The 22,478-nt window shown below is 42.2% G+C and overlaps 1 protein-coding gene across 1 annotated transcript in view; it reads right to left on the reverse strand.

Moving 5' to 3' along the window:
- The window catches only part of LTK (leukocyte receptor tyrosine kinase), a 171,046-nt gene that overhangs the window by 87,121 nt on the left and 61,447 nt on the right, over positions 1-22,478 (reverse strand). The window contains exons 5-9 of the mRNA XM_054969925.1: positions 15,651-15,790; positions 13,992-14,129; positions 13,151-13,300; positions 11,042-11,142; positions 8,684-8,850 (exon numbers count right to left, since the gene is read on the reverse strand). Coding sequence (XP_054825900.1) covers positions 8,684-8,850; positions 11,042-11,142; positions 13,151-13,300; positions 13,992-14,129; positions 15,651-15,790 — 696 coding nt within the window. The remainder of the gene's footprint in view (positions 1-8,683; positions 8,851-11,041; positions 11,143-13,150; positions 13,301-13,991; positions 14,130-15,650; positions 15,791-22,478) is intronic.

Consider the following 22,478-nt stretch of genomic DNA (forward strand, 5'->3'; position numbering starts at 1 on the left):
GCTCTTTGTAAATTTGACTCACGAACCAGGCAATTATTCCCTGCTGATCCGGACCCAGGAGACCCACACCATCCAAATTGACCCTTTGATTGCTAGCAATGAACAATTAAGCCAAGGCGGCACGCATATAGTGGGCTCCCATGTTTTGAAAACTGACATTCGAGAGAGAGTTCTAGTCCGCCCGCAAATGTCTTTAAAAGAGATCCGCATAGACTTAGCTGAGCTAAACGTGACCCAGAGGCTGCCGCAGTGCGCTCCCTATCTGGAGGCCGGTAGCAAGGGTTGGAATGCATGGCTACAACTGTGGATCGATCCCTCCCCCTCTCTCTCGCGTGCCAGACGAAGCATTGCCGACTGGACTGCTCCTGCAGCCGGAGGCTTAGCAATCATGGATTCGGTCAATATTGAGACTCTCGCTAATAAGTTTGCCCATGTCACGACTAGCATCTCTGACTTAGGTAAACCAGTAGTGCAGTCCCTAAATTCCATTTCGAATGGGCAACACGAGATCAGCTCCATTTTAGTTAACTGGGAGAGTCAAATTGAAAGAGATTTTTCTCTGCTGCTCAAAGGAACACAGTCTTTGGAACGCAACGTGTCAATAGCCATGGCATGTATGCAAGCCCAACAATTAAATCAGGCTGTGGCCATGGGGCTAATTCGGCAAGCCACGGACGGGCATTTGCCCCTGGAAATTAAAAGATTGATTATGCCCAAATTGTCACCCATTGAACTGGAGCTTGAATCCTGGTGGTCTCTTGTAAATTCCTCATTCTCACCGACCACCCAGGAGCTTAAATTATTTTTATTAACGGCCAGTGCGCACGAGTCATTCCACGTGTATCCAGTCGTGCCTCTGGGACTCCAAGTCAGCGACACCGAGGTCCTCTACGCCCGCCACCCCGACCATTGGGCCCGCTTCACCCCAACCGGATGGCAGCTCGTCAGCCTCCAAGGGTGCCAGCATCGAGACCAGACCGGCTTCATTTGCCAGGACCAAGCCTTTGCACCTCATCACCCCTGTGTAGCCCCGCAAGTCGACGCCCTCAATGAGTGCCCTTTCGAGGTCGTCCAGGAGAACAGCTCCGCTGTGGTCTACATTGGGAAAGGATGTGCCTGCATGCGAACGGCCTGCGACTTTGTGATCCTGAACTCGTTCCAGCTGAAGCCCGTGATTCCGGGAGTCAACCGCTGCTTTTGCAACCTGTCTTCGGTGGCAGCCTGTGACTTCACCTACACGGTACCGGTCTGGACCCAAGAAGAGATCCTGGTGGCACCCTCCATCTATTGTTATGTGAAGCCATGTGAAGACCCTTGGTATCGGTCTGGAGCTAATCCACGAGCTCCTGGCACACCCGCAGCTCCACCGCACCCTCCAGAGCATCCAGAGGGACGGGGACACTACTGCTTTGGTTGTGTCCCACAACGGAAAGGAGATTTTGGATCTGGTCCAGCGGATTAAGACCACCGGAGAGCACTCGTGGTGGGAAACCCTCTTTGGCTGGAGCCCCACTGCCACTGGAATTTACAATTTGGCTCTGCACCCGATTATTGTTATTTTGGCTTTTCAAGTTCTACTATGTGCCTCACTGCTTTATTTGGGCTGTTGGAGCCGCCGACAGCTCCAGCAGCTCCAGCTGTCTTACCGTTTGGACCATTACAACCCCGACCTCCTCTTGCCTTAAGGGTCGTTCTTGGCGCCCTCCTTTAACCCTTGTTTGTTTTATTGCTTATGTTGTCGTGAACTATGACTATGTTTTATTATGTGTACGGATCCTGCACCGGCCCCATGGACGCTCTGCTGCCGGACTCCGCTCCGAGGCCCTCTTGTGGACTAGGGGGGGACATATCTCTCTGCCTCCCAGCCCACGGCCCGTCTCCAAACGACCGCCAGCAGCGCCACCTCCATGAGGACTAGAACTGTGTGCCTGAAGCCCTTCTCGCCGCCTGCCGACCCTGCTCTACGGATTGACGCAGACAGCAAGGGGGGGTGGAAGTGTGTTTTGGAGCACATGGACTAAGTTTGCTTGTTCTTGTATATATGCAACCCAGTCCAGCAGCTGTACTGCGGACTGAGCCGTCTGTGATCTTTGTAGCTCTATTGTTTTATGAATTTCCTTGCATTGCTTTCATGAATTTTACTCCCATGAATTTAGCCCCGAACTAGTCCCTCCCTCTATCTACTGCAAGTGCGCCCATTAACTTTATCCCTATGAATTTGATTTTAACCTTTTGAATTGCCTTTTTAACCTGACTCCCTCCGCCGAGGTAATTCTAGCCTATTTATCGTTTTATGAATTTGGTTTTAAATGAGACCCCTCCTGAACGGTCTCTTTTACTGGGTATTTAAACATTGGTTTTAGCCTGTATGAATTTGGTTTTAATCTGACTGTATGAGTTGGTCTTTTAATTGAGAATTCTATTTTTCTGACCCCCTATGAGCCCTTCCGCCGCTTACCCTCATGAATTGTTTCTCCGCACTTGCTTTTATTGCTGCTATCTCTATGAATTGGTTTTAACTCCCTAGATCATTGCTTTTATCCTATATAGATACCTGTATTTATGTTTTTAACCATTTATGAATTGCTCTACCCTCTATGAATGGATCTATGCCTGACTTGCACTTTCTTATATGAATTATTCCCTCACCTATGAGCTTTGTTTTAACTTCCTATGAAGTAGCCTGCTTTTATTCTTACATTCATGAATTGTATCCATGAATTGCCTTCGCTTTTAATTCTATGCCTATGAATTAATCCATGTATATGAATTGCTCCTGGTTTTTAGTGCTTTTAATCCACCATGAATTATGTATGAATTACCTTCATCCATGAATTGATCAATGTACCCAAATATGAATTGTTGTTGTTTATATGCATGAATTGATCATTGCTGCCTACTACTATGAATTGCTATTACTTATGAATTATTGCCATTTGTTCTGACGATTGCACTTAGCACACCCCCTGGTGTGAACCCAGAGACCTGCAGCCCATTGGCTGATCTAAATTGCACTTATTCGGTTAGGTGGTTCTCCAAACTAAACTTTTGAGTGACGCCTCCCCCTCCTTCCCTTCCCACTCCTTCCTCGCTCGAAGCTCGACCACTGGACATTGCCAACCACCTCGCCTTTGAAGCCAAGTTCGGAGACCCGCGCGCCTGACGTCCCGGGGTCTCCGAGGGGGGGAATTGTTGCCAAGTAGGCCCCCTCCCCTGCTTTGAAGCCTGCTATGAACTGTGTTAAAGTTTCCTGCGTTGCTGTTTTACTGCTACACCAAAGACTGCTTTGCACGTGTGTGTTCTGATACACGTGTCAGTTTCCTGCCTGCGTGTCAATTATCTTGCTGCTGCAATAGACTGTGTAGTTTACTGACTCCATGTTTGGTTAACTGCACCAAGGACTCTCTTCCTGGGCAAGCCCTGCCCTGGCCTGTATCTGGAATTCCCAGCGTGTGTTTGGACTGTGTTCCCCGTGCCTGCTTTGCCATCTGCCACGGACCGTGCCTGTTCCCTGCTTTGGACTGTGTTTTAAAGTGTTGTTCCCCCTGCCTCCATGGAAGCCTGCCTCATATGGGCCCAAGCCGCTGCTAGCAGCCGGGCGCCTGCCGGGGAAACCTCCAGCGAGCCTGGCTAGGCGCTCCCTGGTCAGTTCCCGCCTGGAGCCTCCCGCGAGCCGGTCGCCGAGCTTGCCCTCGCTATCGGGCAGCCTGCTATCCAGCCCCAGCTATGCCCAAGCCGGCATCCATGTTCTTAGGCAGCCAGAAGACCCTGGGAAGAAGACTGCTTTGAGAAGCCATTTCGGCGAAGCGGGCACACCACGTCCGCAGCGAGAGCCCCTCGCCCCGCTCTGCATATCTTAGGAGCCGCCCCGGAGAAGGAACTAAGTGCCGACCATCCCAAGCACTTAGAGAATGCATCTCAAAGAAACCTCCGCATTCCAAAGCTGATGACATCAGGACAAGCCCTGTCCGCTGGAACATCCTTTCAGCCCACTTGGATTTCCCCCTCCCTCTTTTGTCCCCTCTTCCTGAGGTGTCACTTATCACAATCTGATTACCAAAGTGGCCCATCCAAGCCATTCAGTAGCCCATTAGACCCTTTGTTTTAATCTGTGAGAACCACCAAGTACAGCACCAGCCCCAGGGTACGTTTTGGGGTATTTAAGCTGGTCTCCCAGACCACTCGGTGCTTAGGCCATTCCTATCCAGACCCCCCCCTTGCTGCCCGTGGCTTAGGCCATTCCTATCCAGACCCCCCCCCCCTTGCTGCCCGTGGCTTAGGCCATTCCTATCCAGACTTCCTTGCTGTCCGTCTGTGGTTCCAGTGCTGGCATTGGGCCACCTCGCTGTCGTGTCTCTGCTTCGCTTCAGGATAAGTGAGTATTCCCCCTATCATCGTTGGGAACCAGCTAATGCGAACGTCTCTGTATTTCCTACTCTGTATTTCTTAGACCTTGTATGTTCTTTGTATGATTGTGCAAGCTAGGCTTACGCTACACTCAATACACGTGTTTGGACCTGACTCGTTGTCTGCCTCTTTTTCACTAGAGTGTCTGGAATCAGGACCTCCGTAAACATAGGTTATGATCCTCGCTGAATATTAATAGTTACAGACTGCTACAGCTAATTCCCCATTATAATAAAAGAGCAGTTCTGGTAACACTTGCACTTGGGAGTAAAGTGCTAGCAGCAATGAGAGTGACAGGGAGCCGATCCTGCCGGCAGCTCCCTCTCCCTCTCGCTGCTGCCAGTGCACTCGGCTCCCGAGTGCATTTAGGGGAGCAAAGGGAGCACACTTCCTCTGGCTGCTGCCAGCACACTCCCCTTGCTCCCCTAAATGCACTCGGGAGCCAAGCGTGCTGGCAGCAGCTAGAGGGAGCCGAGCAGTCTAGATGAGATGCCTAGAGAAAGAACCTCTGCCAGGGACAGGGGGGATTCTCCTCCTTCTCTCTGACAGAGGTACTTTCTCACTACATTTCCCATGGAAACTTGTGGGAAACTGACGTGTGTCCTCCATGTGTCAGGTGTCTCTTCTAGTTTGGCTCTTAGTTGTCCCAAACTCTTTAGTCTTTCCTCATCCCTTAATCATTTTGGTTGTCCTCTACTGCACTTTTCCAAGCATCACAATATCTGTTTAATGGTAATGGTGAAATCTTATGATTTATGTAGGGATAGTGCATTGATACCAAGAGACATTCCTCCTTAATATCCAGCTAGAGTACATCATTGGTCTAAGAAGATCAGAGGGACACCTAAATAGATAGACTAGACAAGAGCCGGGCAAGGCCAACATCTAATCTGCAAACAAAATCCTAGAATATAATATACTAGGCCTTTATATGGAAATGAACTGCTTATTAATAAAGTTTGGTAGGCCTGAAGATCTAACTAGTAACAAACTAAAGTTTAAGAAGCACTTCTGAATAAATGTATGGGAGATCTTATGCGATGAGTTTTTAATCTCATGCTTCAGTTGTTACCCACCACGATTTATTGTCAAGACGCCCCCACTGTGTGTGTGTTTCCCCCCTTCCAGTCTTAGAACCAGCTTCTCGCCTTTCTCTTTTTGCATCAGACCAATAAACAGGATTCTGGCCATCACATATACACACTACAGAATACACAGGTCGGTCTGGAGTCCCCAGCCTCTTCTCTGTATAACAGTTGTACACGAGGTGCACGTTCTCCTCAACCCCCCCTTCCACATACATGGTGCCCAATTCAGATTGTGAATGTGGCCTGTGTATGGAAGGGGCTTCAGCCTCCTCCCCCACAAGTTTCCCCTACCTGCAAATGCCCCAGTGGTGCACTATTTGGCCCATCAAGGAAACTGGTGAGTATACTTGTGGGATTTGCCAGCAGGCAAAATACAGCCCCCAGGACAGTGCTTCAGCTCAGGAAAATGGGGTGGAGGGAGGCTGCAGACCATGTGTGACAAAGTTGTGATCTGAATTTGGTACCAAGTGCACAGAAATTGAAAAGATCCTGAAGCTCATGCATGACTGTTACACAGTGTGGGGACCCACCCTTACACCATAATATGCGTCCATTGGCAGAAGAGGCAGGATTGCACCTAATCCAATCCAATCCAATCCAATCAAGTCCATTTCAGTCCAATCTGTATCCCAGAGAGAAGACTCTCCAGACACAGGGCAAATCCACATTACTCATTCTAAGTCGCATGTTCCCCGCATTCCCCACGCAATCCCGAGTGTCGGTCACATTACCTCATTAAACAGACGCATTTCATTCGCATTTCTCCCAAATATGTGGTCACAGGTTTTCAACGAGAGTTTCATGGTGGCCGTGAACAGGCCAATGCGCAATTTACGCAGTTTTTTTAAAAACCACCCCCCTTCCTGTCTCTCCGGCCATTCCGAGAGTTCCTGTTGGCTGATTCAACTTTCAAGTGTTCCGTAGTCTGCAAAAGACTGTTTTTGACTTCATAGCATTGGATTTATTGATTATGCTGTTTCTGAATAAAATCTGGTAGTTTGAAAAATCATTTTGGGGTGAATCCATCCTCAGAACGGACTCGCGAAACTTCCTTTTTAACTGTTTTTTATTTTTTTTATTTTATATCACTGTAATATCGAAATTACGAAATATCGAAATAATGACACTCCAAGGAAGTGAAACTTCAGTAAAATTCAGGCACTGAACTGTCCTGCATAGGAAATGCCCACGAGAGCTTCCCACATGCTTCCAAATTTCCAAAAAAGAAACGGGAGAGAGCCATCAGTGCTGTCAGTGGGGGAAAGAGAGGCATAATTATCTTCAATGATGTTTCTTTATAAGGCAAGATCGAAATAACGGAAAAGTGCGCTCAAAAATAAAAAAAAATGGGCGGGGAAAAAAGGTCTCACCCAAAAAAGCAGTTTTTGAGCGGCCGTGAGACCGGAGGGACGCGCGAGAAAGACGGATTGGAAGCAGGAATGTGAACAAAGAGGAAAAAATCGCAGATTGGAGGCAAGCGGAAGATATGCGATAAACATGCGGGTAATGGGTGAATGTGGATTTGACCACAGTGTCTGACCATCAGTGTTAATCAATGATTAATCATTGTTTACTCGCCAGCAGAATCTATTGCATTAGTTTTTGGTGTTCCTTCCAAGTGCCTTAGTAGCAGTGCCTTGCTACTAAGGCTCAAACTAGACCCTACAACTTTTATAAACAGCTGGGTCTGGGGATGCTGCGCATGCAGTTCCAAAATGTAACCCCTTAGCGACATTTTGGCTCAGGAAAACGGTGCAGAAAGGAAGGCAGGACTCTCCTCCCCACACACAGTGGTCTTGAGCCAAAACAGATCTTTAAAAGGCACTTTCCTGCAGCCCTTGTGTGACTCTAGGGAATGAGATTCAGGTCCATACTTGTTAAAAGTCATAACATTTCATTTGAGCCTTAGTTATAAGTCCTTTAGTACTGTTGTATGGGTCAGCAGTGCTGTGTGTGAGAATTTCTTTTAAACTGGACATAGAATCTAAGAGCAAAGCTACAAGTGACTTTCTTCACATGGAGAACACTAGATTTTTCTCGCAAGGTTACCTGGGAAGTGAAGTCTGAATGGTCCTTCCCCTCTCTATTAGAATCGCTGCCTGAAGAGCCACAAGAGGGCTTCGTTTGGGGGCGGGCAGCTGCTATTTTCTCCCAGGGCATCCTGCGGACTGCCTGCTGCTGGGGAGCTACTCTGGAAGTGGCAGTGTCGGTGAAGCTTCAGCTGCAGCAGATCCTTCCACTGTCACTGCGGCTGAAGCTTCACCGACGCAGTCGCTTTCTCCAGAGCAGCTCCCCAGAAGCAGGCAGTCCGCAGGACGCCCTGGGAGAAAGTAGCAGCCACCCGCCCCCAAACGAAGCCCTCTTGTGGCTCTTCAGGCAGCGATTCTAACAGAGAGGGGAAGGACCACTCGGACTTCACTTCCCAGGTAACCTTGCAAGAAAAATCTAGTGTTTTCCACGTGAAGAAAGTCACTTGTAGTCATACTCTAAGCCAGCAGTTCATACAAGTGAGAGGTGGGTGAAAGGGAGGTAGTTTCCTTAAGCTCAGACTACTTTAGAGTGGGTATGGACTTGAACTGGAAAGAGAACCATGTTTACACTAATGTGTAAAAGTGTACACATACCATTTGATTTCACATAGTAATGTGTTGGATTGGATTGTCCTGCTCTAACACATGCATTCTCAGCAGTGGACCCCCACCTTACAGAATGGCCTTCCTGAAGAGGTTAGAAAAATGCCCACTCTCCTGGATTTATGCAAATTATGCAAAACTGAATTATTCAGGGGGGCTTTTCACACCATTAACAGGATGGTACTGTAAGGAAATGGTTCAGAAAGATCCATTGGAAAGGGATAGGGACTGTAGACTATACTACTGCATACTGTCTGGATAGTTCTCAAGTCTTGTAATATGTCATGTCAATTTGCTTATGTTTTGTTTCAGTGTTGTTTTCAGCTCTGTATCAGATTTCTGCTTGTTTTTTCTGCAATCCTTACGCTATTGTACTTTTATTGAATATTCCAGCTGTTGACCATATTGACCTACACTGTATAATCCACCTTGAGTCTCAGTGAGAAAAATGGGCTATAAATAACATAAATAACATTTAAAAATAAATAAATAAGGCACATAGATGGAGCATATTATAGTTATACAATCATATGCCACTGATATACTTGTGCATACCGCTTCTGAAGCGCTGGCATGTCTACAGTTATGAGAAACCAGTGATCACTCCAGCTCTCTTTCCTTTCCCACACCAGCGGTGAGGCACTGATATCATCTGCCTCTTCTGGAGCAGAGAGTGAGATGGTACCATTATAGCGGCCAAATATATACACTGAGAATTGGACCTGAAATGGAAGATGATAGAGTAATAAAGAGAAAGAAAGCAGTTGTGAATTAGACTTTTTCAATACATGAACCAAATTTAAAAATGATAGGCTTCAATGAGATCTGGGTCCTTAAAGACCCAACTAGATTTCCAAGGTATGAACTTTCAAAAGTCAAAGTTCCATTCATCAGATACAAGGAGTGGGGGAAAAGTAGACATCTTTATAATCCAGGCAGAGGGTTGGAGTGTCAGGAGGAACCTAACTATATTAGAGTGTCAGGAACCTAACTAGAATACGTATCATAATTAGCTTGATAGCGCAGAGGTGAGAAGTGCAGAAAATTAGCATCTGTAACGGAAGAAAAAACCGATGTTCCAATTCAACCCTGGGTGGTCCATTGATCCAAATTTGCAAATAAACTCAATTTCTGCCGTCTCGCATTGTAATTTTCATTTGAAGTTTTTCTGCTTGAGAGCTGCTACTCTTAGGTCAGCAATGGAATGTCTGGGAAGATTAAAATGTTTGCCCATTGGTTTTTGAATGCTGTGATTTTTTAATATCAGATTTATGTCCATGTTCAAACCAGTTCAATGCACCATTAATGATGTGCAACCTATGCTGGACAAATATACTGCTCTCTCACAGGCATTGGGAGGCAAACCTTTTCTTGCCCACAGCCTTCCCCCAACCTTAAACAACTCTTTGCTCACAATAATGTATTTTCCAGCATGGACATGAACTCTGGAGCCAGGGCACGCAATAAACTAGGATGCCAACTCTGTCCTCATATTCACTTCAACAAAATCACTAGCTATGCCATCTCAGGCTCATTCACTTGTTCATCATCCAACATTATATATGCCATCAAGTGTCAGCAATGCCTTTCAACTTTATATTGGACAAACAGGTCAGTCCCCTTGCTAAATAATGAATGGTCATAAATCTGGGCACTGAATCTGAAGTTCCAGGTAGAAAAAAATAGGATATAGTTTCATAGCAGCTAACAAAGGCATACTTTGTATTGTAATTGGGCTAGCACCAAAACATTCAGTGCACTGGTAGAGTCCTTTATTTTGCAGCCCAGATTACACCAGTTATGTATCTATGTTAGACATAGATAAACAGTACAGTATGATATGCTGCTAGTTCATATAAATTATTGGGATTTATAGTGCTGAAGGGTATTACATACTGTGTTTCTAAAGAATGAATCAGTTTACTTGTCTTCCATGAGCACAGTGGCCTGATCCTGACCATTTTGGGCTCCTTTTCAGCCATTTTCAGCCCCTTTTTGCCATTTTGGGCCCAATTTGGGCCCTGAATGGCCAGGATTGGGTCCAAAACAGCCAGAATAGGTGATATCAGGGGGTGTGGCATATGCAAATCAGTTATACTAATGACACACTTCCAGTGATGGTAAAAGGTGTGGCATATGCTAATGAGTTATACTAATGAGTTCCTCCAGCTCTTGTTCTACAAAATGACCCCTGCATTTGTCTATTCTACTTCCCACCCATGCAAATTTCTATATCAAAGTTACTGAAACTTTGGATCAAGAAAAGCTCAATTTTGGCAGCTGTATAGATTCAAAAATTGTACAACATACTAGCTTATTTCATATAATTTATTCCTCTTCTGCCAGACTAGACAACTTGAAATTTCTTGGGAGGCTGAATTCTATACCCATACCAATTTCGGAACCTGTACAGCATGATAATGAAATTGGAGAGTACAAATAGCACAGCAGGCAATCCAGTCTCCTGCACTTGACTGAAGGGAGAAATCATCTCTCAGCATCTAACATGTATCGGATGCAATGTAAGTGCTATATAGTAGAGGTAGCAGCAATAATATTCAATTTTTATAGAATATTCTTTCTTCCAAATTAAGCAAGTACTTATGAATCATTCATGGGACAGAACAAAACTTTCTCAAGTCAAAGATAATATCGGACTCCATGTTAACTAACCTTAAAAAGAATCCTTATAGTATTCTATTTAAATTTTCTCCATAACTCAAAAAGAAAATTTCACTTTCAGGCTTCAAAAAACAACTAGTGGCCAGAGCTGTTTGAAACAGAAATAGTTGTAACCTGAAAAGGTAGCCTATACATTTTCTTAATAAATAAATACATGAAACTAGATTTAATATGGCAAAACAGTTCCATGCTGAGATGATCAGTTACGTATGGATAAGAGGACCAATATACCTGGTAGGCTCTGCTGGCAAGGCTGGCTGGCAGACTGGCGCTATAAGCTCTGGCAGCAGCATCTGTATGATCACTGTCTGCACGCAGATACAGCAACTGACCTGCAAAAAAGATGTTTCAATTGGGCTCTTAGAGAGGATCTGGAGTTTTACTTTGTCTGAACCCACAGGAAAATTTGTCCCAAGACTTAATAAAAGTTGTTGAGAGGCCCAGCAGAATCTAAAAAGTTTTCACCCATTTATTTCTATAGTTGGCACTCTTCCCTCAAGGTGCTTTTCCTGCAAAATACTATGAAGCTGAATCAGCCTGTGGGATAATCTACCATTGAATTCAGTGTAACAATTCCTTACTTAATGTCACTTAATGATTCACAGTACAACAAGACCATGGGTGGAACTATCTTCCACATAGTTGAGGGGTTTCAGAGCTTATTGCTGGCTGTGATGGTTCCTGAATATTCTGGGAACTTCAAAGTATAAAGATAAATATTACTCTGACATGGTTTTTACTCCACTTTTAATGTTTCTGTGCTGCTGGTTTTTACTGTTTTATTGGAATTCTGTATGCTGTCTCTTAAAAGAAAGAGCTGGGTACAAATATTTTAAATAAATAAAAACCCCATTTCTGACTGACAAAGGCTGAACTGTGTAAGACAGGGAGAAGAGGGATACTCCCTCAGCTGCTGTACAGCTAGTGTTAAATCCCTGCAGAGTCAACAGCAGCGAAACAACCCTCCTCCTCCACCCCAGTTCTCCCACCAACATTACGTCCCCTCCTGCAACAATTGCGTTGGACAAGAAGAAATATTGAGCCCAGCCAGCATTCCTCACAGACCACCAACTTGTTTGATACTTTGATATAGAACTTAACCCTTCGGACCATGATTAAAATGTCAACTTCAAAACTGACTACTTTACACTATTGGGCTAACTCAGGTTTCAGAAAACATTTGACAAAATTACTCCAAACCCCTTGAAATAATTTTTCAAAAAGCTATAGGTTATTTCAGCTATTCCAGTGGAGCGGTGCAGAGAAAATATATGACCCAGACTTCGGGCAAATCCACACGCCTCCAGAGCATCCCAGTATAGCATCTTTCCAGTGCGATTTCTGAAATTGCGCTAGAAAGACGCTACACTTCAGGGTGTTTAGTGAACATTTAGCGCAATGCTGGGATGCGCCAAGGGCGTGTGGATTTACCCTTCCTCTCCTGTCAGCCTTCATGCAAGGGTGGGTGGAGATGTGTATGACCCCCATCCCCAATTTTTTTGATGTGACCTAGAATAATGGAAACAGGAAGGACAAGTCACTCACTCATTCTCTGTCACTGCTCCTTTATCATAACTCTATATATCAAGCCAAACTGGAGAATGGCACAACAACCAGGGTCACAAAAATTAATCATGCAAGGTTGATATAAATTTTTATATTATATCCGAAGTGCAAAAGTGCAAAAGTGCAATATATATCAAACAAGATTTAAAGTGCATATATATACAATCGGGTTGCAATAAATATATTTCTATATACAATAAATATTCTGGTGGTGGGAGAGTGTAGACAGATGGAAGCATGCACACGGAAAATGTCCATATGTCCAAGAGTAGAAAAAGGACGTGTCCAAAGACACCTAGCTGACGGGCTACAGCTTGCTATTTCCAATTCCCGTTTCGGTCTTTCTTCATCCTGGGCTAGACTATAGTCCATAGAGTCTAGCCCAGGATGAAGAAAGACCAAAACGGGAATTGGAAATAGCAAGCTGTAGCCCGTCGGCTAGGTGTCTTTGGACACGTCCTTTTTCTACTCTTGGACATATGGACATTTTCCGTGTGCATGCTTCCATCTGTCTACACTCTCCCACCACCAGAATATTTATTGTATATAGAAATATATTTATTGCAACCCGATAGACTACCTCTTCTTGTATATATATGCACTTTAAATCTTGTTTGATATATATTGCACTTTTGCACTTTGGATATAATATAAAAATTTATATCAACCTTGCGTGATTAATTTTTGTGACCCTGGTTGTTGTGCCTGAGTTGTCTGTATAGCCAGGGGGTTCCCTTTGTTGGTTCGCTATTCAAACTGGAGAATGGAGCGTACCTTTAGTAGCATGCAAGGCAGAGCCTCCATTCAGATCTTTATACAATTTTGGAAAGCCTTTAATAGACCAGGAACAATTGACGTTGCCTTCCAATGTCCATCCACAGTCACCTTCCTCAAAAGAACAGTGTGCTCCCTCTGGGAGATTTTCTGTGAAGAAAAGTGGGGGTGGGGAACAAAAAACTTAGTATGGAAAATAAAAAGAGGGTGAGTGTTATATATTGAACTGTTCTTTCTCTTATTGAATTTGGCAAGGAAACAAAAGCCTTCATTTCTACGTTGCTTTGGGTCTCATTTCATCCTGTTCTATATACAATGCCCTGTAATTTAGCCTTCATTGCTACAACCAAGTTTATTTTTACGTAATTATTTATTTTTGTATTTATATTCTACCATCTGCTCTTATGCAAGTTCCCCCAAGACATATTACACCCCTCCCCAAGAATATTAAAATACAAAGTTTCATGAAACCATAGTAAGATCACCTCAAAAAACAAACTTACAATTGAGGTCTCTTGATTGCCGCAGCCTGTGGTGCAGCTGGCAACAACCTAGCTGGAAAGTAGCTGAGGGTACCAGCATGAAATATGGGGGGGACAAAGACCCAGAGCAGAATGATATCCGGTGACTTCTTGTTGGGGAGGGGTTCTCTACAGAGGAGGGAGACATTCAGCTAAAGGCACTGGAGCCTGTGCTGCTCCCACTTACTGAAGTTGTTTTTCCTTGCTGTCTTTGGGAACTAGAAAGGCAGGAGGGGCTGAATTTGAAAACATTACACAACTAATCTGACAAACAGAAACCTCCTGAAAGATACAGTAGGGAAAAATAGATTTACACTCACCACAGATGGATCTATCACCTTCCTTGCTGGTGCAATCACTGTCAAAATCACACACCCACAGGTGGCTGATGCAGCCTCCGTGAGGGCAAGGGTCACTGGAACCCGTGCCGTATTCAGGAAGATGCGGCTCATCTTTGTCTATGAGGAAAATAACAGAGCTTGGAGAGTCAAAACAAATGTCTTGAGGAAGACTGTGAGTGCTCCATTATGAGCCTTTTCTTCTTTAGTCATATGACAATGAAAGCAGTGGAAGATGACACCATAAATGGGGCTTCTTGATGAAAAGTGAATTCTTGTAATGAACTGAAAGCATCTATATGCAAAAGCTCCTGCAGAGCTGGCAAAGTAACCTGCAGAAAGGAGCACTCCTCACTTTGTGACATGGGTTTGAGTTCAGCAGTCCCCTGATCTATTGAAACCCCAACAGGTGGGGCTACAATCACACAAAATGCACCAAATATTTGGGGGCTGAATATAATTTTGTATTATGGTCACTTTCTGGATCTGAGGTGACTATGGAAAGGGCTATTTTTGAATTGACATCTACTATGAAAGCTCGACAGTAATTAATTTATGATAGCTGATTCACATATGCAAACTATGATATAGTCAAAGAGAATGATGAAAAAGAGTGAACCAGCCCTTACTGTAGGGTAGAGTGAACCAGCATTGAAAAGTTGCAGACTCAGGACAAAAACGCTTTTTTTTAAAGGCTGTCATATAGATTTTGATTTCTTCACGGAAATTTGTATTTAGAACTGGAAGGGTTTTTTTTCTAGACAGACAGCAAATTATTTCATACTGAGAAGATAAGTTAGTTCAGTTTGTGGATAACAAAGAAGTGACCTTTGCAGGTGGTGAATTTACCACTGCTTCCCGCCATGAGATTCCCTTGGGGTGTCCGTTGGGTTATCAATAAGCAAAAATTATTACCTACACCCCTCATCCTGTCATCATATGTCTTTGCATCTGCATTATACAATTCAATGGTATGTTGATAAATCATCTGGTTCAGCTTAAATAATTTCTGGTCCCTTCCATTTCTATAAATTTTGCACTAAACCATTCTCTGGTATAAGAATTTAAAGTATTTGACCCACAGGAAGAATAAATCCCTTACTTAGGATATAGTTTTAAAAAATAAAACAGGGAAAGGAGATCGAGAAGGGCAATAAAGGAGAATTTTAAAAATCCAATGAAGCCAGAAATGTATTCACCAATGTGCTGTTTTAATTGCTTGTAAACCTCCATTAAAATTACATTTCTTGTGTTTACAGTTATTGAGAACTGGGAAATTAAAATTTCAATGCAGTTTTGGACTTGATTTAATTTGTACTTAATTTAATTAAGGAAAATACCTGTATTACATATGCTATATTGACATAGTTACAACATAAAGACAAGTTGGCCCTTTTCTCTGTTTATATACTTTAGAATATAACTAAAATGTTTTGGTCTTAAGGATTCCTTTCTGCAAAAATAATTTTCTTATAAGTAGCAGTCAATTTAATAATCATAGCTTTCAGCCATTTACTTCACTGCATGTTTCTGAGTCTGCTGTTGTTGCTTGGATGCTTAACCAAACCTGAGGTTCCTCTAGCTAAGTAATTATACAAAACAAATCTCTAGACTTTCTGCACGAGTTGTACTACGACATACCATGAAAGCAATTTCTTAGCTGCAGAGACCCCAATGCCACAAGACCAGAACTCCTTTTTTCACAGCTTGAATACAGCAGGGTGATCTCAAAGGATCTCTCCATTCGTCCGATTGAACCCACCAGCATTTTCCACTTCATCCTGCAAATAGCAAGTGGTTATATCACACTACGAATATTTAACATTTATATAGTGCTCCTGAATGGCCAAAGTGCTTCACATACAACATCCCAATCATTCTTACAATAGCTCTACACAGTAGGTCGGTATTATTATCTTAAAATTGCAGTTAGAGGACTATGGATGGTGACTTGCTTAAAGCTACCTAGTCAGGAGAGATTTGACATCTGAAGCAATTTGAAGCAATTCCTACTTCAAAGTCAGTCCTGCCTGCATGGCTGTCCCCATGACCTCCCTGTTCCCCAGGCTGGGCTCCAGGTGACCTAGCAAACCTACTCCAGTCTCCAAGCTCCATCTTCCCCAGTCACCACCCCCAAATTTCCAGGAATTGCACAAGCCAGAGTTGGCAACCCTAGGAACGACAAAAATCAAGGTGGGGAGGGCTCCGGAGAAAACAGATCAAATGTCTATTTGGGGCAGATCAAATGTCTACAATGGGGCAGAAAAAACTGCGATGGAGAATAAATGAGGATTTATTGCAAGACCAGGATAATATGGAATATATAAAGGAAGAAACAAAGCAATTCTTTCAAATCAATAATAACAATGAAGTTTCAACCCAGATGGTATGGGATGCATACAAGGCAGTAGTAAGAGGAATTTTAATTACATTAAATAACAAGGACAAGAAGAAAAAACAAGAGAAATGGCAAGAGATACAGGAGAAACTACATAAAAAAGAACAAGAATTAAAGAAAAACCCGGGGGAAAAAACCATAATACAAGAAATCAAAATACTGCAGGAGCAAATAAGAGCTATTGCAAATAAGGAATTAGAATGGAAATTGAAGACATTACAGCAAAAGTCATTTGAAGGAGCAAATAAGCCAGGAAAGTACCTAGCCTGGCAACTGAAAAAAAAGAGAGAGAATAAAATAATTAACAGAATAATCGAAGAAGGAAAAGAACGAAAAGATTATTGTTTGAAAAGATTATCAAACAATTAAGCAAGCCTTTTATAAATATTATGCGAAATTATTTCAAAGGAAGGCAGTAACTCAGAAGAGTATTGATCAATATCTACAGAGAATAGACTTACCAATGATACCAACAAATATGAAGGAGAGGTTAAATGCTCCAATAACAGAAGAAGAAATTACACAGGCAATAGATGCAGCAAAGATTGGTAAAGCACCAGGACCAGATGGGATAACAGCTAAATTTTACAAAGTAATGAAGGAAGACCTTGTACTAGTATTAAAAACTATAATGAATGATATATTGCAAGGAAAAGGACTTCCAGATACATGGAATGAAATGAGTATTGCCTTGATACCGAAGGAATTACAGGACTTGACTGATGTCAAAAATTATAGACCAATTTTGTTGATAAACAATGATTACAAAACATTTGCAAGAATATTGGCAGATAGACTTAAAATATGGCTAATGGACTTTGTAGGAGAGGATCAGGCTGGATTTCTACCAAATAGACAACTAAAAGACAATCTGAGGGTGGTTATAAATGCCACTGAGTATTTTGATAAACGTCCAGATAAGGAAGTTGCACTCTTCTTTGCGGATGCAGAGAAGGCCTTTGACAATTTGAATTGGGACTTCATGTTTGCATCGATGGAGAAGATGGATTTAGGTAAAGAATTTATAAAAGCAGTAAAGTCAATTTATAAAGAACAGAAAGCGACAATTTGTGTTAACAATGACTTGACAGAGAAGTTTGAAATAAGAAAAGGAACAAGACAAGGTTGTCCACTATCACCGCTGTTGTTTGTTATGGTCTTAGAAATATTATTAAGGCAGATCAGAGAGGATGAGAATATAAAAGGAATCAAAATAAAGGGATCTTCATATAAGTTAAGAGCTTTTGCAGATGACGTGATGTTCATAGTAGAAGATCCACTACAAACTCTGCCAAGATTGCTGGACAGAATTAAAGAATTTGGAGACTTGGCAGGTTTCTATATAAATAAAAGTCTAAAATAATAACCAAAAACATAACAAAGAAGAAGCAACAAGAATTGAGGGAAGTAACAGAATGTGAAGTGGTACACAAAACTAAATATTTGGGAATAGAACTGACAGCTAAAAATATTGATTTATTTAAATATAACTATGAAAAGCTCTGGACACAAATTGAAAGGGATATGATAAAATGGAACAAATTAAACTTATCATGGTTAAGTCGGATTGCCACAGTTAAAATGAACGTGTTGCCTAGAATTATGTTCCTAATGCAAACGATACCAATTGTTAAAGACAAAAAACAATTTGAAAAATGGCAGAGGAAAATATCGGAATTTGTGTGGGGAGGAAAAAAACCTAGAGTAAAAATGAAAGTACTTTGTGATGTTAAGGAAAGAGGTGGAATGCAGTTACCTGATCTTCGACTATACCATGAGGCAATATGTTTAGTATGACTAAAAGAATGGGTGTCTTTATCCAATCATAAACTGTTAATATTGGAAGGCTACAATAAACTTTTTGGATGGCATGCATATTTGTGGTACGATAAACACAAAATGGATGCAATGTTCCAGCACCACTGTTTGAGAAGAACTTTGTTTTTAACCTGGATGAAATATAAAAAGTACATTGATCAGGAGAAACCATTGTGGATTGTACCAGCTGAAGTGATTAACCCGAACTTGGAATACAAAGGAAAAGAATGGCTTACCTTTAAAGAATTAACAGAAATAGAAGATAAGGAGCTAAAACTCAAACCAAATGAGGAATTGCAATTCAAATACGGCTGGCAACAATATTGACAGATCAAGGATTTATTTGACTCAGATCAAAGGAAGACAGGTTTTAGAATTAAAAATTTAGAGTTAGAAGAACTTTTGTTAGGGGATAACAATAAAGCAATCTCTAAAATGTATAAACTGTTATTAAAGTGGTTTACAGAAGATGAGACAGTCAAGGTTCAAATGATAAAGTGGGCGATAAATTGTAATAATGAAATAACGATGGAGGCATGGGAGCAATTGTGGAAAAATACCTTAAACATTTCAACATGTACCAATATTAAAGAGAATGGCTATAAAATGTTATATAGATGGTATTTAACACCGAAAAAATTAGCCATAGCTAATAAACAGCTGTCTAATAAGTGTTGGAAATGTAAGGAGCATGAAAGTTCTCTATTTCATATGTGGTGGACTTGCGGCAAGGCTAGAGACTTTTGGGCTAGAATATGTGCCGAGATGTCTTTAATACTCCAGTATAATGTTGTTAAAAATCCAGAAATGTTGCAGTTATCTTTACACTTGGAAGACGTTAATAGAAATGATAGGATATTATTGTACTAAATGATAACAGCGGCAAGAATATTATATGCACAATACTGGAAGAGAGAAGAAACACCAGAAATTGAAGAATGGATACGAAAACTGTTGTACATGGCTGAAATGGACAAATTAACGAGAAAACTGAGAGATCAAGATCCAAAGGGATTTTTCAAAGATTGGAAGAAAATGAGAAAGTACTTAGAAAGAAAATGGAATGTCAAAGGACAATTGTGGTCTTTTGAAGTATATTAAATAAGATAAGATATACTTTAGATCTTTACCAGTAGTAACAGACTAATAATTATAGTGTAGAAATATGATCAGAAAATGGGGGGTTGGAGTGCTGTTGGAAGTCAACATTGAAAGGGGGGAGGGGAGGGGTGGGGAACATATACCTATGGGAACTGAAAAGAAATGTAGTTGCTTTTAATTTGATTGTATGTTAACCCATCCAATAAAATTTTTATCAAAAAAATGTCTATTTGGGGCAGGTGACAGATGAGCACCCCCCCTGCGAAGCATTTCCATCTGTCATTAGTGAATTATGAGCCCTCATGGGTGCAGTGGCCTGCTTGAAAATACAATGTCAAAATGTAGAAAAAGAAAAGCAATCAAACAAAGAAATGGAAACAAACCCACCATATTTATTGAATACAGTCCAGAAGATTTAAAGCACAAGTAAATTCCTTGGGAATTTATTGTAGGCATATCTGAAGACCTGTACATTTTAGTTTATTTTAGATTTTGCTTATGTTCAAGATGTCAAAAATTTTCCAACTTAAATTGTTGTTAAAAAATTATTCTGGTGAATGTGCCAAATTTTAGTTGACCTAAATTCTAGTTCACTCATTTCAAGTCTTCACTGCCAGTACCGTGGTGTCATCTGCATATCTCAAACTGTTAATGTTCCTTCCACCAATTTTCACTCCACCTTCTTCTAGATCTAATCCAGTTTTCTTTATGATATGCTCTGCATAGAGGTTGAACAGGTAGGGAAATAACATGCATCCTTGTTTGACACCTTTGCCAAATGGAAACCATTCTGTTTCCCCATATTCAGTCCTGACAGTAGCCTCTTGTCCGGAGTACAGGTTGCTCATCAAAACAATCAGATGTTGTGGCACACTCATTTCTTTTAAGATTTCCCATAGCTTTTCATAGTCCACACAGTCAAAAGCTTTGCTATAAAACATAGGTTGATTTTCTTCTGAAATTCCCTGGCATGTTCCATTAGCCATCATAAATTTGCAATGTGATCTCTGATGCCTCTTCCTTTTCTGAATCCAGCTTGAACATCTGGCATTTCTCGTTCCATATATACTGATGAAGGTTAAAGGAGAAAGTGCCAAAGCAGGATTACAGCTGAACATCAAGAAGACAAAAGTAATGACTACTGAGGAATTACACAATTTTAAAGGTGACAATGAGGAAATTGAAATAGTTCAAGATTGTCTATTCCGTGGCTCAACCTTCAACCAACAGGGAGACTGCAATGAAGAATTCAGAAGGAGACTGAGACTTGGAAGAGCAGCCCTGAAGGAACCAGAAAACATCCCTAAGGATAAGGATGTGTTACTGGGGACCAAGATCAAGATAATCCAAACTATAGTATATTCGCCATTACTATGTATGGATGTGAAAGTTGGACAGTGAAGAAAGCTGACAGGAAGATTCATTTGAAATGTGGTGCTGGAGGAGAGTTTTGCGGATACCACGGACAGCCAAAAAGACCAATAAATGGATACTAGATCAATACAAGCCTGAATTCAACCTAGAAGCTAAAATGACAAAACTAAGGCCATCGTACTTTGGTCACATCATGAGAAAACAAGATTCTCTGGAAAAGTCAATAATGTCAGGGAAAGTGGAAGGCAGTAGGAAAAGAAAACCTAAAAGAAAATGGCTTGACTCAATAAAGGAAGTCACATCCTCCAGTTTGTAAGATCTGAGCAAGTCTGTTAATGATAGGATGTTTTGGAGGTCTTTCATTCATAGGGTTGCCATGGGTAGGAGGCGACTTGAAGGAACATAACACACACAAGTTCTAGTTAAGTAAGTGTTCTTTGGATTGTACCCTAAAAGATACCTGTTTTACATAACTTCTATACCCATTTTCCACTTCTACATTCTAATCAATGGGGCTCAGCTTGCACTGCTCACTGCACAGTGATGTCGATAGGGATTGGGATTCCAGTTTTTCTGCTGCTGGAAAAGGACAGAAGGGTCCCCTTTGAACTACATGAACAAAATCCACATGGGACAGGGGCTATAGTTAGGCTTGCCATTCCCCCGCCAACGGCAGGGGATCCCCTGCTCCCACCTCCTTCCCCACACCCACTTACCTGGCCAGTGGAGGGGCGCCCCCCCAGGGTTCCCCCAGCGGTGCAGCACCCCCCAGGCAGTGCAGCACGCCCCTGTGACCTGCCACAGTGTGCTCCCATGCTCCGCAACAGGCCCGTTTCAGGCTGAATCAGACCCACAGGGGGGATTCAACTCCACAATGGGCCCATTTTGGGCTGAATCGGGCCCATGGGGGGTGATTCAGCCCTTCGGCAAGCACAGGAATACTCCCAGGCCCACGTAATAACATCACTTCCCAGAAGTGATGTAATCACGCTTGCTGGGAGTGCTCGCATGCAGATTCAGAAGCCGGTGAGGGGTAAGTGCCAGACTCCCAGTCTCCCACCCGGGGACTCAAGGGACCTGGCAACCCTAGCTATATAGTAAGGAGGGGAACTGGGTGAGATTGAGCAAAAAAAAGATGGTTGGATTGGCTTTCTGTGAACTGTTGTTTTCCAGTTGTCAAGATTTCTTGGGCCATATAGCAAGACCAACTATTCACAGATTTCTGCTCCCCATAACCCCTTCTCCAATTTGACAGCAACTGTTCCATAACAATATTTTTTTACATTCTTCTTGCCCACTGTGAAAACATTTACGATGTCCTCAGAAAACAAGCTGCATTATCCTACACCTGTTTGATCAATATAAAGTATCCTCCATTAGTGAATCACTTTTTTTTTTTTGGCTACTGCAGCTGCGCATAGTTCAGGCTTGCCAGCTCCCATTCATCGTTTGATCACATTGTTATAGTATATTGCTGCATCCAGGAACTCATAGTACTAAGTCACTCTCCATTACCACTATGGTAAATTATACCAAACAGCCTCAAACATTTAATCATTAGTATATTGTGACTGATATAGACTCTCGGCACTCTATACATAGTGGGGCCCTAGCAGCACTAATACACTTTTCTCTGCAATATGAATTATGGTGACTGGAGAGTAGACTCTTCCCCCCACCCAGATATGGAGAGGGAAAAGGGAAAATGGAACACTGCCAAAAACCTAGAATTTGCTTTCAAAAACTTAAGGGATTAGTCGGTTTCACTCAAGCCACAA

The sequence above is a fragment of the Eublepharis macularius genome, chromosome 2 (genome assembly GCF_028583425.1).
Source record: "Eublepharis macularius isolate TG4126 chromosome 2, MPM_Emac_v1.0, whole genome shotgun sequence".
Lineage (NCBI taxonomy): Eukaryota > Metazoa > Chordata > Lepidosauria > Squamata > Eublepharidae > Eublepharis > Eublepharis macularius.